Source organism: Rhinoderma darwinii, chromosome 2, assembly GCF_050947455.1.
Source record: "Rhinoderma darwinii isolate aRhiDar2 chromosome 2, aRhiDar2.hap1, whole genome shotgun sequence".
Classification (NCBI taxonomy): Eukaryota; Metazoa; Chordata; class Amphibia; order Anura; family Rhinodermatidae; genus Rhinoderma; species Rhinoderma darwinii.
Genome location: NC_134688.1, coordinates 453,070,132 through 453,087,402, shown reverse-complemented (window position 1 = coordinate 453,087,402; position 17,271 = coordinate 453,070,132). Strand labels below are relative to the sequence as shown.

At 40.4% G+C, this 17,271-nt stretch overlaps 1 protein-coding gene across 1 annotated transcript in view; it reads left to right on the top strand.

Moving 5' to 3' along the window:
- Positions 1-17,271, top strand: part of ADAMTS5 (ADAM metallopeptidase with thrombospondin type 1 motif 5) — an 89,143-nt gene that overhangs the window by 9,383 nt on the left and 62,489 nt on the right. The window contains exon 2 of the mRNA XM_075854522.1: positions 16,368-16,500. Within this exon, the coding sequence (XP_075710637.1) occupies positions 16,368-16,500 (133 nt within the window). The remainder of the gene's footprint in view (positions 1-16,367; positions 16,501-17,271) is intronic.

Here is a 17,271-nt window from a genome sequence, read left to right as displayed (position 1 = left end):
TGTGAATGAAGTCATTTATGGGGTGTTTCTAATGTTTCAGCAGCATTAGGCCCCCCAGAAAACAGTATGCTGCTATAAAATCAAGTGCAGAATTCCTGGACCGAAAAGGCCAAAAAGCCTCCTTTTATGCCAAGCCCTGGCACATGCCCGTGAATAAAGCACACATATTTGGTATCCCCATGCACGGGAGAAGTGGAAGAATGTGAAATGCGATGAATTTTGTCCGTGGTCCATTTTGTGTGTGAAAAAGCTAGCATAAACTGGCGCAATTGTTAAAAAAAAAAGGTAATTTTATTTTGTTCCATCTTATTCAAGAAACTTTCAGAAGAAAACTGGACTGTCTAAAAATATGATAAACCCCTTGAAGGAAACCTTGTGGGGTCTACTTGTGTGAATTAAGTCATTTATGGGGTGATTCTAATGTTTCAGCAGCATTACACCCCCCAGAAAACAGTATGCTGCTATAAAATCAAATGCAAAATTCCTGGACCAAAAAGCCTCCTTTTATGCCAAGCCCTGGCACATGCCCGCACAGCGAATAAGGCACACATATTTGGTATCCCCATGCACGGGAGAAGTGGAAGAACGTGAAAGGAGATGAATTTTGGCCGTGGTCTATACCGTGTGTGAAAAATACTAGCCTAAACTGACGCATTTGCTAAAAAAGTGCTGATTTTATTTTGTTCCATCTTATTCAAGAAACTTTCAGAAGATAACTGGACTTGCTAAAAATATGATAAACCCCTTGAAGGAAACCTTGTGGGGTCTACTTGTGTGAATGAAGTCATTTATGGGGTGATTCTAATGTTTCAGCAGCATTAGGCCCCCCAGAAAACAGTATGCGGCTCTAAAATCAAATGCAAAATTCCTGGACCGAAAAGGCCAAAAAGCCTCCTTTTATGCCAAGCCCTGGCACATGCCCGCACAGTGAATAAGGCACACATATTTGGTATCCCCATGCACGGGAGAAGTGGAAGAACGTGAAAGGAGATGAATTTTGTCCGTGGTCTATACCGTGTGTGAAAAATACTAGCCTAAACTGACGCATTTGCTAAAAAAGTGCTGATTTTATTTTGTTCCATCTTATTCAAGAAACTTTCAGAAGATAACTGGACTTGCTAAAAATATGATAAACCCCTTGAAGGAAACCTTGTGGGGTCTACTTGTGTGAATGAAGTCATTTATGGGGTGTTTCTAATGTTTCAGCAGCATTAGGCCCCCCAGAAAACAGTATGCGGCTCTAAAATCAAATGCAAAATTCCTGGACCGAAAATGCCAAAAAGCCTCCTTTTATGCCAAGCCCTGGCACATGCCCGCACAGCGAATAAGGCACACATATTTGGTATCCCCATGCACGGGAGAAGTGGAAGAACGTGAAAGGAGATGAATTTTGGCCGTGGTCTATACCGTGTGTGAAAAATACTAGCCTAAACTGACGCATTTGCTAAAAAAGTGCTGATTTTATTTTGTTCCATCTTATTCAAGAAACTTTCAGAAGAAAACTGGACTTGCTAAAAATATGATAAACCCCTTGAAGGAAACCTTGTGGGGTCTACTTGTGCGAATGAAGTCATTTATGGGGTGATTCTAATGTTTCAGCAGCATTACACCCCCCAGAAAACAGTATGCGGCTATAAAATCAAATGCAAAATTCCTGGACCGAAAAGGCCAAAAAGCCTCCTTTTATGCCAAGCCCTGGCACATGCCCGCACAGTGAATAAGGCTCACATATTTGGTATCCCCATGCACGGGAGAAGTGGAAGAATGTGAAAGGAGATGAATTTTGTCCGTGGTCTATACCGTGTGTGAAAAATACTAGCCTAAACTGACGCATTTGCTAAAAAAGTGCTGATTTTATTTTGTTCCATCTTATTCAAGAAACTTTCAGAAGATAACTGGACTTGCTAAAAATATGATAAACCCCTTGAAGGAAACCTTGTGGGGTCTACTTGTGTGAATGAAGTCATTTATGGGGTGTTTCTAATGTTTCAGCAGCATTAGGCCCCCCAGAAAACAGTATGCGGCTCTAAAATCAAATGCAAAATTCCTGGACCGAAAATGCCAAAAAGCCTCCTTTTATGCCAAGCCCTGGCACATGCCCGCACAGCGAATAAGGCACACATATTTGGTATCCCCATGCACGGGAGAAGTGGAAGAACGTGAAAGGAGATGAATTTTGGCCGTGGTCTATACCGTGTGTGAAAAATACTAGCCTAAACTGACGCATTTGCTAAAAAAGTGCTGATTTTATTTTGTTCCATCTTATTCAAGAAACTTTCAGAAGAAAACTGGACTTGCTAAAAATATGATAAACCCCTTGAAGGAAACCTTGTGGGGTCTACTTGTGCGAATGAAGTCATTTATGGGGTGATTCTAATGTTTCAGCAGCATTACACCCCCCAGAAAACAGTATGCGGCTATAAAATCAAATGCAAAATTCCTGGACCGAAAAGGCCAAAAAGCCTCCTTTTATGCCAAGCCCTGGCACATGCCCGCACAGTGAATAAGGCTCACATATTTGGTATCCCCATGCACGGGAGAAGTGGAAGAATGTGAAAGGAGATTAATTTTGGCCGTGGTTCATACCGTGTGTGAAAAATGCTAGCATAAACCGACGCAATTGTTAAATTCTTGCATTTTTTTCCAATTTTGCCCACTTTAGTGAAAAAAAAAAAAATGATATATACTGACAAATGCCACTAAAACAAAGCCCTATCTGTCCTTTAAAAAGAGTGTAAAATTCAAAGATGAACTTTATTCACCTGCTGAGTTATAGTCATGTAAAGAAGCGCATAGCAAAATTGTGAAATTTGCTCTGGTCATTTAGCTGTAAAACAGCCTAGTCCTTAACCGGTTAAAAAAAACTAGATTACTGTAGAAAACCTATTTCCTATATGTAGCAAACAGCGCATGGTGCAAAGTATGCAGAGTCAATGTAGATAATGTTCCTTTAAGGGACACCAGCCACTACCATAATTGAGCTTCCAACTTCCATCAAACCTCAGCTGCTACAGAAACTCATCAAATGGAGTAAGGCTACATTCACATGAACGTGGCCAACCTCGGATGTGAAAAACGCATCCCCTGTAGACTAGAGTCTATGGAGGGATGCGTGAAGCTCCAAAAAATAGGACATGTCCTATTTTTTCACGGATCCTTTACACGCTCTGTTAAAACAAAGGTCATATGAACAGCCCCATTGAAATACATATCTGTGTGACGGCCGTTGTTTTAACGGCCCTCACACGGACGTGATACACGCTCATCTGAATGAGCCCTAAGACATAGGGTAGATAGACTGTCGACATATTGCTCCGAGCAAAAATGTGTCCAAGTGTGCAGTGAATCTACCGGTATTACTGACCACAGTTTTAGGTTTATGACTATGGACATATCTGGTAGACAGCTATGTTTCTTCTAATCTCTGGCAATTGTGGATGATCAAAATTAAATCTAAAACGTCAGTAATTCCTATTATAAGCATACTTTGTCAGACTGATCAGAAGTAGCATAATGAATGCATCTTCGGTAGAACATATTTAATTGTTCATGTGGAGGAACCCTAAGGTCGGACCCATTCAAATTTTCAGGTCCTCCTGCCGAAAGCTGATTGGACGGGACACTTATTGTTCGAGATGGTAGAACTCCAATATAATATGAAATCATGGCGGGGCACCTGTAGGAAATTAATATGGATGTACCAGTTGTTTATTGCTTTTGTTGAGTAATCCTGCTGTTCCCCAATGTCTAGATCTGCAGTTCACATGGCCACAAAGCAAGCAACACCATTAGCATAATTTTGCATGGAGATGGAAGGAAATCTATTTGCTTAATCACATATATATATGGGTTTATCTTGTTATGTTTTTCAAACCTTAAATAGAATCAAGAAATATCTCAAAACATTTTTTTAACACTTAATTGGCAAGCCACCATCGGAGTAATTGCTCACAAAGTATTTATCTTTGCAACAACCTCTCTTTGTACAGTGCCTACGAAAGAAAACATCACCTCCCATGGTGGCCCAAATCTAATCCTAAAGCTAAATGGTCCCCGGTGACCCAAACAAAATCCATCAATCGGTAGATCCTTCAAGTGTGACAGTATCATCAGTTTCCAATGAATTACATTCACCCAGTTTCTTCTTTTCATGTTAGATGTAGCATGCCAGCCTCAGAGTTTATAAATTCATTTCCACATCAGAGGTTAGGAAAAAATGTCCCTGGAATGCCTTGTGGAAACCACTCGTCCAGATGGCATGGCATAACATCCAGAGCTGGAACTGCTTCTTAGCGGGTACTTTTGCTTTTCTGCATTTGTGCATTCTTTCTGCACTATATACAAGCTGATCCATCCTGTTAAGGTGAAACTTTATGACCAAAGGCAAATCATTGTTCTATTAATAAGTCACCGTGAGACTGCAGATGTCTCGTTCCTCCACCGATGGTTTTAATCTGATTAAGAAACTCTAGATCATATTCTAGGAGTAACGTGTGTGCCTAACCTTTGGACGTCTTTCCTTGGCAAGTGGTTTCCTGAAGATGAAAGTCTGTGAAAATATAATTGGTTCAAATAAACAAGGCGTTAAAGTTAGACTGTAAAATATACAATGTAGTATTTGTTTTCATGATCTAGATATACAATAGGTAAGCCCCGTAAACTTCATGAAACTAACTCAAAACATATGCTAAACCGGTTTGTCCAACGTACCATAACCCCATGAGAAGTCGGCTTCCTAAATATGTTCGGAACAATGAAGCAACAGGTTTGGAATTTGAAGTAACAACGTCTGTAGTATTGTAATATTGAAGGCCGTTTTGGAAAAATGATATTTGTGCTGGCTTGCCTGAGTTAACCTTTTATTTCGGATGAACAATGAATACAAATATATAACCTTGAATGGCACAAAAAGAGAAATATTTCTGGATATTGAGATTACATATTCCTCTGAAATGATCCCAGTAGTTTTTTTTTTTTTGTTCAATAAAAAAATAGCAAAGTGTATAGCTGTCCAACTTTAGAAAATGTGTTTTGCATGTATAAAGTTGGTTGCTGAGCAACTAGACGCTAAACTACCATCTCAGTGTTTTGCTGGGCTGTGACTGCTGCCTTTGCTAAGTTCGAACGTCCAGATGTCGTCTTCTAATGGCGTGTTTACCCGCCATGAAGCAAACGCGTGAGGTACTTTTTCCATTCCTGTTTACCAGCTAAGGCTGCTTTGAACTTGGTGTCTATGTGCTAAAGAAATAATATTTGCATTTCATCTGTCAGTAAAATACATCTCACGAGTGGTTGGTAACTGTGAATGGCACTAAAGGTATGCATTAGCAGAACACTGGAGAATCTAGAGCCGGAGCACAGATAAATCTTTGGAATTTGGCATAAACATTACCTGGAGTGACTTTGTACATCCACTTTTGTTGTTACCCTTAATTTCAACTCCGAGCTTATGATACTGCATTAGGGCCTTTGTGCATTCAGCATTATATTATAAAGAAAAGTGAAGTAATATTAATGCAAATTAAAGCAAATTATGCGATGACTAGTAGGCGTATTTTCAAGCCTTGCTATTGCTTCTCAGTACCTAATCTATTGATGAATAGTAGGAGGTATATATGTTTGATATCTGCTTATTATGAGTTGCATAAGCACAAGTTATCATAGACTGGAAGAGGGGGTAGACTGGAGCTAAAATAATGCAACATCTAACCACGATCTAATTGGCGGCCATGCCTTTGCCTTTAACAAGTTATCACCTGGATAGGTGATGACTTCTCAATCGGTTGTGGTCCGACCGCTGGGCTCTCAAATGATGATTTAGATCTCATGTCTCCTGCTCCCTGCCAGTAGCAAGACCGCTGCCAGAGGAATTTAATGGAGCAATGGTCGATCATGTGGCCTGCCACGCCATTCAAAATCTATGGCACTGACGGAAACTGCAGAGCCATAACAATGGGTTATGATCTTCTCTGCACAAGTTCTCAGATCATGGCCCTGAATGTGGACTCCAGTCAGTTGTGGCCGGATAAAGATACGACTGGAGGCTGAGTCAGGATTCACACCATAGTTAGGACCAGGCTGCGGATCGGGAACAGTGCTGAAGGACAGGACCAAAGTGTGAGTTATTAGATGTAGCCAGAATTTGTGCCAAGCAAAAACTTATAGAAGCCCAGAGCAGAATCTCTTATACGGATCAAACGAATAACCAGAATAAGAACTAGGACAGGCAAGCACAGGAGACATACAGAGCCTGGATACAAGATCAAGACCAGGAGCCAAGACCGGAACTAGACCACACAGACCCCCAGACCACCTGCTGCAGGATATCGAAGGATCAGAGGAACCTGGGAGCAAATTTGTATGATGGCACCCTCAGTCAAATATTCCTAGAGGACAGCCAGACCTTCGTCCCTGTAAGAAACTGAGGAGGTTCTCTTCTCCTTGTGTCCACATTCCATTTCAATACGCCAGCAGGATGGAGTATTGAGTCTGCTACCATATCTACAGAAAGTCCCTAAACAATAGATGAGAGAACAGTGACCACCTGGCCTGACGAGGGTTCAGCCGTTGGGTCGTCTGAAGATAGGTGAGGTTCTTGTGGTCCGTAAAAATCAGGATGGGATCAGCTGCACCCCCTAGATGTCTCCACATTTCTAGAGACAATTTGATGGCCAGTAACTCCCGATCCCCAATCGAGTAGTTGCGTTCTGCGGAAGAGAAGAGCTTAGAGAAATTTGCACATAGCATTGACTTGCCCTTGGAACCTCTCTGGAACAGGAGTGCGCCAGCACTGACAGAGGATGCGTCCACCTCCAATGAAAACTGTAGAGAAACATCTGGATGGTGGAGGATAGAGGCTGACGTGAAGGCACTCTTCAGGCTATTGAATGCAGACTCTGCCTCAGGAGTCCACACCTTGGCGTTCATGCCCTTCTTAGTGAGGTTAGAGATAGGAGAAGTCAGTGAGGAGAAGTTTGGAATAAACTGTCTGTAAAAATTGGCAAATGCCAGAAAGCGCTGTATGGCCCTCAAGCCTTGAGGGGGTGGCCATTCCAGGACAGACTTTACCTTTTCAGGATCCATCTTGAGACCTCTATTCGACACAATGTAGCCCAGGAAGAGTAGAGCATCTTTTTCAAAGACGCACTTCTCCAACTTGGCGTACAGACAATTCTCCCTTAACCTCTGCAAAACTTGACGGACATGTCTCTGATGCATCATAGGATCTGGAGAAAAAATCAAGATGTCATCAAGATCGACCACAACACAAACATAGAGGAGGTCACGGAAAATGTCATTAACGAACTCCTGGAAGACCGCGGGAGCATTACACAGGCTGAAGTGCATTACTAGATATTCATAGTGTCCATCACGAGTGTCACCCCGGCGAATCCGGATTAGGTTGTAAGCCCCACGCAGGTCTAGTTTGGAAAAAATCTTGGCACCGCGAATATATGATCAAACAGTTCTGAGATCTGTGGCAACATGTAATTATTTTTCACCGTGATCTAGTTGAGACCCCGGTAGTCAATACAAGAACGCCGGGAGCCATCCCTCTTTTTGACGAAGAAGAACCCGGCTCCTGCAGGGGAGGAAAACTTCCGTATGAAGCCCCTCTCCAAGTTCTCTTTAACATAGGTGGACATGGACAGAGTCTCTGGCAAGGAGAGAGGATATACCCTACCACAGGGAAGGGATGCACCAGGAATCAGCTCGATAGGAAAGTCATACGCCCGGTGCGGGGGCAGCGTCTCCGCCTCCCTCTTGCTGAAGACGTCCAAAAATGCAGCATAATGACTAGGCAATCCTGCCAATGACCGAGGCAGAGGAGGCTGAGCCTAACGAATCTGCACCAGGCAACGGCTGTGACACTCGGGGCCTCACTGGAGGACCTCTCCAGAGTTCCAGTCCAGGACTGGGGCATGTAGTCGGAGCCAAGGCAGGTCCAGCAGCACGGGGTTAACGGCCTTGGACGGGACATAGACTGATAGAAGCTCAGAGTGGAGAGCCCCTACTTGGAGCCTCAGCAGCTTGGTCACAGCTATAACTTAATTAAGAAACTAATTAGCATAAATCTAAAATTGCTCATAGCATTACAGCGCCAATTAGATTATGTAGGCGATAGGGCATTTATAATCTGGTGACAGAGCCTCTTTAAAGACCAAACAAGAGTAACCAGAGGTAATAGAGGTGATAGACATAAGTAGGGATCAACATTCATGGCTGTAAGACATCCTGCTTATTTGTTTCAATTGTTGTCCAAATCATTCTCTGGGGCTTAAACATTGATAGGCCTCCCTGACCTTTAGGACCCCCACCAGTCAGCACAATAAAGGGTCTGCGGCACTTACGGTCCCTTTGTTGTTTAAAAAGACACAGCAGTTCATTTGTATTGGCGGCTGTGCCTTGTACTGCAGCTCGTCCCATTCGCTTCTACTTACTAGTAACTACTTGATTATTTTAGGAGAGTTAAAGTCCTTTTACACTGGCCCCTTTTTGGCCGTGTAAATGAGCATTGATCAATGAGACAGCTCGTTTATCGATGCTCGTTGCTCCTTTCACAAGGTGCTATGTATGGGGATGAGTGCTTGTTACTACTATTGCTCATCCCCATACATTTACACTGCCGACAACGATAATATTTTAGGCTGACGAAATGATACGATCATCGGCTCATCATTGCCCTGTTTACACAGGTCATTGATTGGGAACGAGCGTTCTGTGAACTCTCGTTTGCCCGATAATTGGGCCATGGAAAAGGGCCCTTACACTTAATTGTAAGGATAGTTTTGAATCTTATCTATTAAAATCATAAACCGGTGCCTGATAAACCACCAAAAAGGGTGCTGGGTAGATTTCTACTTCTGAAACCTGTGCAAGAAACTTCTCATCAATAGTAATAAAGCTCCCAGGGAAATCAATGAAAGCAACATTATTCTACTGGTGCTGGGGACAATGACAATGTCAGAGCTCCGTGCTGGAAATCAATATTAATTTGAGCTCCAGATTTCAGGACATCTTTATATTTTGAAGCAGGGAAATAAAATGTCAGCGTAACAACACAATGTTTGTCATGTCCACCAAATTGTTCCTGATGAATATACCGTACACACCTGGGACAGGTATTCTTTGGGCTGGTCATTGTGAGAGAGAAGCCTAAAAGTTCTGTATTTCCCTGGTTGCAGATTGGTATGTGGCTCTGGAATGCTACCCCTGCGGTCCCTGGTGCTCCGACTTTCATTTGTGTTATGTCTGTGTCCGTGGTATACATAAAATAGAGGGGCCCCATATCAAAGGTCAGGGTGGTCTTCCCAGGACATAAGGCACTGGTATATATTTCCCACCTCCACACTCTTTCCATGATCCTCTGTCAACTATCGGTCCACTAGTGCTACATTCAATACCTACAGGCATAGTAATACTGTATCTACTACTTTATTGCCAAAGTGTAAGTTTTCCAGTCCAATGTGATAACTTTTGCAGAATTCAGATTTTAATGTTCAGTCATTTTTATTGCTCTTTATTCCTTAGTCTCTGCTTTTGAAAAAAAAACCTAAGCAAATAAGAAAATAGATCTGCTGTCAGCTGACAGCAGCTTCCTTCTCTTTCATCAGATTGGGATGGTCGTGCTGGGATTGCTGTCAAATTATTTTTAATGGGGGGTGGCAGTCGATGCACACATGTAGTAGAGTCGTGGCATCTTAAAGTGAATGTTCACCTTTACAACTATAACTATTTTTTAGCTCCATCATTCTATGCTGATTAATTTTTTAATACGTTTTTATAGTGTTTATAGCTTCATTTTTCTGATACAGGGCTACAAATTCCTTGCATAGACAAAGAGTCAATTGATTATTCAGTCACCACAAGAGGGCGCGTGTCACGTACTGTTTTATTATTAAGTTGAATGTATAAACAGCATGTCGTAAGCTTACAAGCTCCCCCTAGTGGTGGTTCAGGAAACCAGGATTCTTTAACTTTATCTTTGCAGAAGAATCAGAGCTCTGTTTCAGAAAAAAAAACAGAGCTAAGGATTATATTAAAGTATATAAAAAAGTCAAATGGATTTTTTTCACTTAAAAAAATAGTATTAACAGTTTCGCAGAGATTGGCAACTACAGCGATACTGTAAGTCCAAGAAGTGCATTCACTTTGTATAATCTTTTATAAGCGCTTGGTATTGTAAACCATTATAACGTATGGTACAATATATATTATCATAATATATATGATTATAGTATATAATCTGAAAACGTTTCTTGGCTGGCACGCTATCCATTTTCTTCCAATTCCCCGGATGAGATTTAAATAGCACATCTTGTAATAGATCTGTTGCTATGTTCCTTCATGATTTTATCATCAAGTTACCATGACATTTTCTGAGGTTACTCTGACTATAATATCCATCGTATAAGGTAAATCTATGCATTATGTAATCCGCACTTATTAATATCTCCTTACACATGAAGGACCATAAAGTAAAACCCAAGACAAAGGAGAATCGCCTAGAATGTTTGGCTCATTTAATGTCATCACAACCTGAAAAGTAGTGCAGGAAAGATATATGTTCTCCTTATCTAATCTGTTATTTCATTGAATAAATGCATTCTTGTTTTTCTTGGCCTGAATGTAAGTCATTATTTACTCCCAGTCCCTTGTTTGGTATAAATCCACAATTCAGCAATATCCGGCTTCCTCAGAGCTTTGGCGTTCATGGTCATTTTGACCTTGTGCAGAGACTCCTGTAATAATGAGAGTTTAATACGTTGTCTTCATTTCACTGAGATAATATTGTTTAGAAAAGAACGAAAAAACTCCTCATTCATAAATATAAAACTATAGTGTGCATAAAAAATTAATGATAACAGTACTTAAATATTAAGGCAATCCTGTGTCTTTTAAAGGGATCCTGTCACGTTGAAAATGTAATCCAATCTGCAGGCGGCATGTTATAGAGCAGCAGGAGCTGAGAAGATTGATATATAGTTTTGTAGGAAAGGATTTAGTATAATATGTAATTTATTGATCTAAATCTCTGATCATTTTGGTCTTAGGGGACCAGTGGGCGGGCTCGCTCAGTGATTGACAGCCTTCTCTGCATCATGGTGCATACAGAGATAGCTGTCAATCACTGAGTAGGACCACCCACTGGACTCCTAAGCCCAGAAAGAGCAGAGATTTAGATAAATAAATGACTTAAGTTATACTAAATAATTTCCTACAAATATATATATATATATATATATATATATATATATATATATCTGCTCAGTTCCTCCTGCTCTATAATATGCTGCCTGCAGATTGAACTGCATTTTCAACATGACAGGTTCCCTTTAAAGAGGTAGTGTCTTTATCAGAAGAATGGGGCTCTGAACCCTATAAAGATATAATGAAATTACTCAGCGCAGAATGTGGACATTCACTGATGGCTGCTGACTTTGTCTGTATATCGAGTGCCACCCGGGCCAAATTATGGAGTGGGAACACAGGGCATATGTCCTGGAGCCTCCACCACCTTAGTGATCTCGGGGCTGCCACCTCTGCTCAGGCCTGTTCTACCTATTTGATTCTTAAAATCAGAAGCACATCTAAAGATCTTGCGGTGTAACAAACACCCTCTTTCCATGCAGGCCATGAAGTTACTTTTTATATGGGTAGTGTATATACTGCTCAACTCTGGAACCCCACAATTTCAGGAAAATGGGGGTCTCTTGATGGCTATTTGGCAAGAACAGGTGGCCGGACATGCGTGTGGTGGCCTCTTGATTGAAGTCTAGAGGAGTTGCTATCAAAACTGTCTCCATAACTCCCTCTCCTATATGTAGTTGTGATTAAATGTTTAGGTGTGATCTTATTCCCAGAGGTTGGATCAGGGCCTCCAGAAATATTTTTGCTTAGGAACCTTCATCAACATTAATCGAACCCTGACTGTCACCACCTATAAATATAATATACTAGTAATGCTTGCATGACCATCCCAATCTTATCAAGTATAAAGAAAATGCTATCATTTGATCTATTCTCTCATTAGCTCTTCACTATCACTGGCAGCAGAGCCTGGTAAATAAAAAGTAGGTTTAATTAAAAAAAGGCATTATGCAGATATAAAAAAATGTCATAAAGTAGGGCCTGTAGAAAGAGCACTGCTGCCCCTTCATTCTAGTGATCGGAGTGCGTCACTTGGCGATATTTTAGACTGTTTTTTTTAGTCTGGTTATGTTTTCTGCCCAGAGTAGTGCATTCCCATTCCTCTTAATTTATGTTCAGGGCTAAGAAGTGTCACCTGCTCAGTGATCCATACAATGACAATGAGATTGTCAGTCCCTGCTCTTTAAAAGCAAACTCCATTTAAAACTAAAATTTCACATGCTTTAGGATTCAAACGCCAAAACTTCTGTGACCAAGGCAGTTGCTCCTCTCATTGAGCTACTGGTGCTGCTGGACAGCTTCAGTGCTGAGTCTTTTGTCTAGCTGCTCTTGATTCTTGCCTTGTGAGTTTCCTTGCTTCATTGCCTGATTATTCTCTCCCTTTTGGCTTCCTATATGAGGGGCCCTTGAACTTCCTCCTTGCCACTTCCTGCCTCTAGTCTAGTTAATTGCATCCTTACTTTACAAATAACTGCTGCTTATTTGTGTACCGAACTTGGATTGTTTCCTTACCACATCTCTGCCTTACATTACAACCTGTTGCTGCTCATCTGTGCACCCAATCTGTACTGTTACTTGTCTACTCTTACTACTATTACCCACCTACCAGATTGTTTAAGCCAATGGTCTCCAAACCTGCTTCCAGACATTTACCCCATGTGTTCTATTAAATGTCAGTCTCACACATTCTTTTTCTTGCTCCTTCTGTCACTAGATATCAGTTTCATCACATTGTGGCAGTTGCAAAGCAACAGCGCAAATAAAGCTTCAGTGACATATTTTCTCTCCAAGAGCTAATGTTGATGAATCTGGGTCACTCTTACTGGCACCAGAGCTTCAGCCTCATTCCTAAATGGACTGTTTCACATAGGCTCAACCCAAAGGGGGGGGGGGCAAACCCCTATCAGATATAGATGATGATTGCAGGATGATTAATATGAAGAAGATCACAGTTCAGCCTCCCTTGCTCTATATTCATAATAACAACTCAGTTTATTTGTTGTTAGGGGTGTGTCTGTCAGCACAGTGCTGACTGAATCCAAGGATTCTGAAGGCAATTTTGGATGGGAATGAGCTTGTCAAATATCAAGATAGTTAAAAGATAAGTAAAGCAAAGTATTAGCAAAGCTCCTCAACTTTTTATGTATGTTGTTTATACATAGAAATGATAAAAAAAAACATTGACCTGTACTTTAAGGCAGCAATAACCTCTTTGTCTTTAAATTAAAACTCTCTGCACCAAACACTTTCGAAAACAACATATTTTTTTCCCTTCTGAACACTCCTTTCACTGCAGTTTTATGGATCCTTCTGGGGGAAGTGACATATCTTGGAAAAACATTAAGGCTCCTAATAATAATGTTTAGCTCCTTTAGAGCAGACGTGGAGTACAGAATTTTTTTTATAGGAACAATTAGTCCCTGACCGAACAGCGTAAAATCTAATTTTCTAAGTCACAGGCAAAAGGAAGAAGCTAGTCTCCCAAATTACAGTCATGCGGCTCTGATACCGAAGTCTTTTGTAATTAAATCAAAGGTCTCCTTATCAGCTAGTTGCAGTTTTCCTAAAATTCTCAAGATGAGAAAGTAAAAAAAAAAACATGAGCATATGGCGTTGAGTGAATGGCTTAATACAAACAAGCAAGAACCTCAGCCGTCCAGACACGTATGTTAATCCTGTCACCTGTGATGAGGCTGCTACCGATACACCCCTAATCATTTTACATCAGCCATACTGATTCCAAACGGCAGGTTGGTGATAGACATGCTTCAACATCATGGACGATTATAAAACAGGAATTTGTAGATGATCTGCATTCTTATGTCTTATGTGAATTATTGCAATTTTATTACAGAAATGTCTAAACATGCTGTGTCACCTGGCATGAAACCGAGCTCATGGCAGGGATAGAGTGATTGTTTATCAAACTTGTTATTATGTGTTTCATGGGACTTTTTTTTTAGATTGTGGGGGTGTATATATATATATATACATATATATATACATATATATGTGTATATATATATATATATATATATATATATATATATATGTAGCAGAGCTGATTTTGTAATTTAAACATTTTTGTACACTGTGCTAACTGGTCAGCTTCGAAAACTACGATAATTCTGGTAATGTTTTCTAAATTAGTCACTTGAAAGCATTAACCCCACTATAAAGACCACGCCGATCAGCCATAACATTAAAACCCCTGACAGGTAAAGTGAATAACATTGATTATCTGGTTACAATGGTGCCTGACAAGAGGTGGAATATATTAGGCAGCATGTGAACGGTCAGTTCTTGACGTTGAACTGATGGAAGCAGGAAAAATATTCAAGTGGAAGGATCTGAGTGATTCTGGGGGTCAAATTGTGATGGTTAGACGACTGGGTCAGAGCGTCTCCAAAACAGCAGGTCTTGAGGGGTATTCCCGGTGTGCAGTGGTTTGGACCTACCAAAAGAGGTCCAAGGAAGGACAAGCACTGGTGACAAGGACATGGGTTTCCAAGGTTCATTAAGTAGAATCCTATATTAAAATTTTCCAGATTTCTTACAAATTGTGTAATAAGTATATCCCGTCACCACATTTATGAGGTATTTTAGACACTATCTGTACCAACCTAAACACTGGATAATGGAAAATTATAAAATGCTGCAAATTTATTATAAAAAGTGCACTGTTTTTTGTCCCAAAATACTAGTGTTTATGTATGACAACCATCCAAGGGGCATAAAGAAGAGACATGTGTCTAGCATGCCTAGTGAGTTGAACCAAATGTATTATGCCATGTGCGCCATTGTTCCGATCTTGTAAATTCATGAATCCTATAACAGCATATCTGAACTCTAAGGGACTAGTACCCGTACCTGAAAAATGCAGTGTGTAACTAAAAGCCACCCCTAAACACACAGTCATCTCAACCCATACCCTTATATGAACCATGCAGTATGTACCGGATACTTAAACAGTACGGTACAATGCCCTGGAATATGATGACACTCTATTGATGTTGATAGTAACAATGTATATATATATATATATATATATATATATATATATATATATATATATATATATAAAAATAAAAGAAAATGGCGACAGCACTCTGCGAACACCAATACCACCTATAACTAAATAAATATGCATTGCTGTTGAATCTACTTACAATAGTGAGGTTGTTAGCGCACATGTTGATCAAATTGTGTGAGCCCACCTGCCACAACAAGATGAACTCACTTAAAAGGTGGGTCCCTACGCTGTACATACACCCTGTTCTGTGCCTGAGCCTTCAGAATATACTTGGGGAAGGCAGCAACCAGCTTATAAGTGAGGTTGCCTCGCCATGGCAGGTGGACTCACACAATTTGATCAAAATGTGAGCTAAGAACTTCACTATTGTAAATAGATTCAGCGGCAATGCATATTTATCAATATTTATCGATATAGATATATATCTATATAGATATAGATATATATTCTATAAGCTGCGTTCATTAAAATATATGGTAGAAAAAAAGCATGGAGCCAGCCCACATTTCCCAAAAAGTTTTAATCCGGGACTTTTCTACATCATTCGTCAAATTTGAAAAGTGATGAGAAAAGTGAGTATGGTCTCCAAGGAGATGTAGTTTAAATATATATATTTTTTTTACGTTAATTCAGTAAAATAAAAAAAGGTGCAAATCTACACCTACTGATTAATTTTCTGTCTGTGTGATTTTCTGCATGTCGTAGTTGGGTATATTCAGATGGTGCAGTTGTGCTTTAGTTGTTGACGTGCAATTTTCGTGAATTGCCACGGTGTCACAGCTAGCATAGATGAAGTTCATTAAAACCACAAAAGCACGTGAATTTACCATTAAACCGTACGCTGCAACACGAGCGCACCGTCTGAATATACATACCCTAACTATATATCATGTCTGTAAACACGATGCGCAGTGTAAGCGTTCAGTTACAGAGACTACCTCCAGTGTATTCTATCACACTTGTTTTTATGCCACTTCAGTCTGAATTATAAGGAAATGTGAACATTCGCTGGCAAGGAAATGCTTGTTATAGAGACAGGTGATTCCTGTAATCCATTCCACTCCAGCCAGACTCCCATCCACCAGCCTGAGGGTTTGTCCGTGTAAGTGGCTGACAACACGTTGTTACTTAGCGTAAGAAAACAAGATTTGCATTACTTATTTTTTTCCTTCTTCTTGGGCAGGATTTATGTGGGCATCATTCATGTGATACCCTGGGAATGGCAGACGTGGGGACCATATGCTCTCCTGAGCGCAGCTGTGCAGTAATTGAAGATGACGGCCTCCATGCAGCTTTCACCGTCGCTCATGAAATTGGTATGTAGAGCTGATTCTGTTCTGTAGCCAAATCAAACACTAAACAGCTGCATTAGTAACCAAAATACCCGTCAATGAATTCCAGGCCTGCACTCCGTCTATTAACAGAGGGGTTAACCTGTACATGGTGGGTTATTTACAACACAAGTTGGGGTCATCAGCTGGATGGACACCACACACTTTACTTTACTGTAATAGGAATGAATTATCATTAAAAGTCGTGTCGATTCCATATTGAGACTATATGTACACGGTAACAATTACACTGCACATGCAAACCTCATGGGATTTACCCAACTAATGCAAATCACATGCTTCACTGAGCCAGATAAGTACAGGCTGCAATGCGGTAACTTCTCCCGGAGATCCTTCGTTTTCTTTCCCCCCACATTGGAATCGCTATTTCAATGTTGTAAACTTTAGGCACGCCCGGGTTTTGATAGGAATGCCATATAATTTACTAGAGTCTCTAATATTATGTTTTATATTATAGTTGATTTATAGCTGTTAGATGCTCCTTCAGGGAAAATTTATATGCCGGTGGAGGAGAGTATGAAAATATATGAGTTAAAAGTCAGGAACGTGACCACCTCTCGTGTCTTTTGGTGATGTACATGGGCTCTATAGTCAACACATGTAAAATCTATTTGTTCTTATGTTATTTTTATGTTTATATTGCATTCAATTTTTTGGGCTCCTTACAAAATATTATTATAAAGTCCCAGTTACTATTTGTAAATAGTCAACAAGCAGGTTGACTGTTGTTGATGG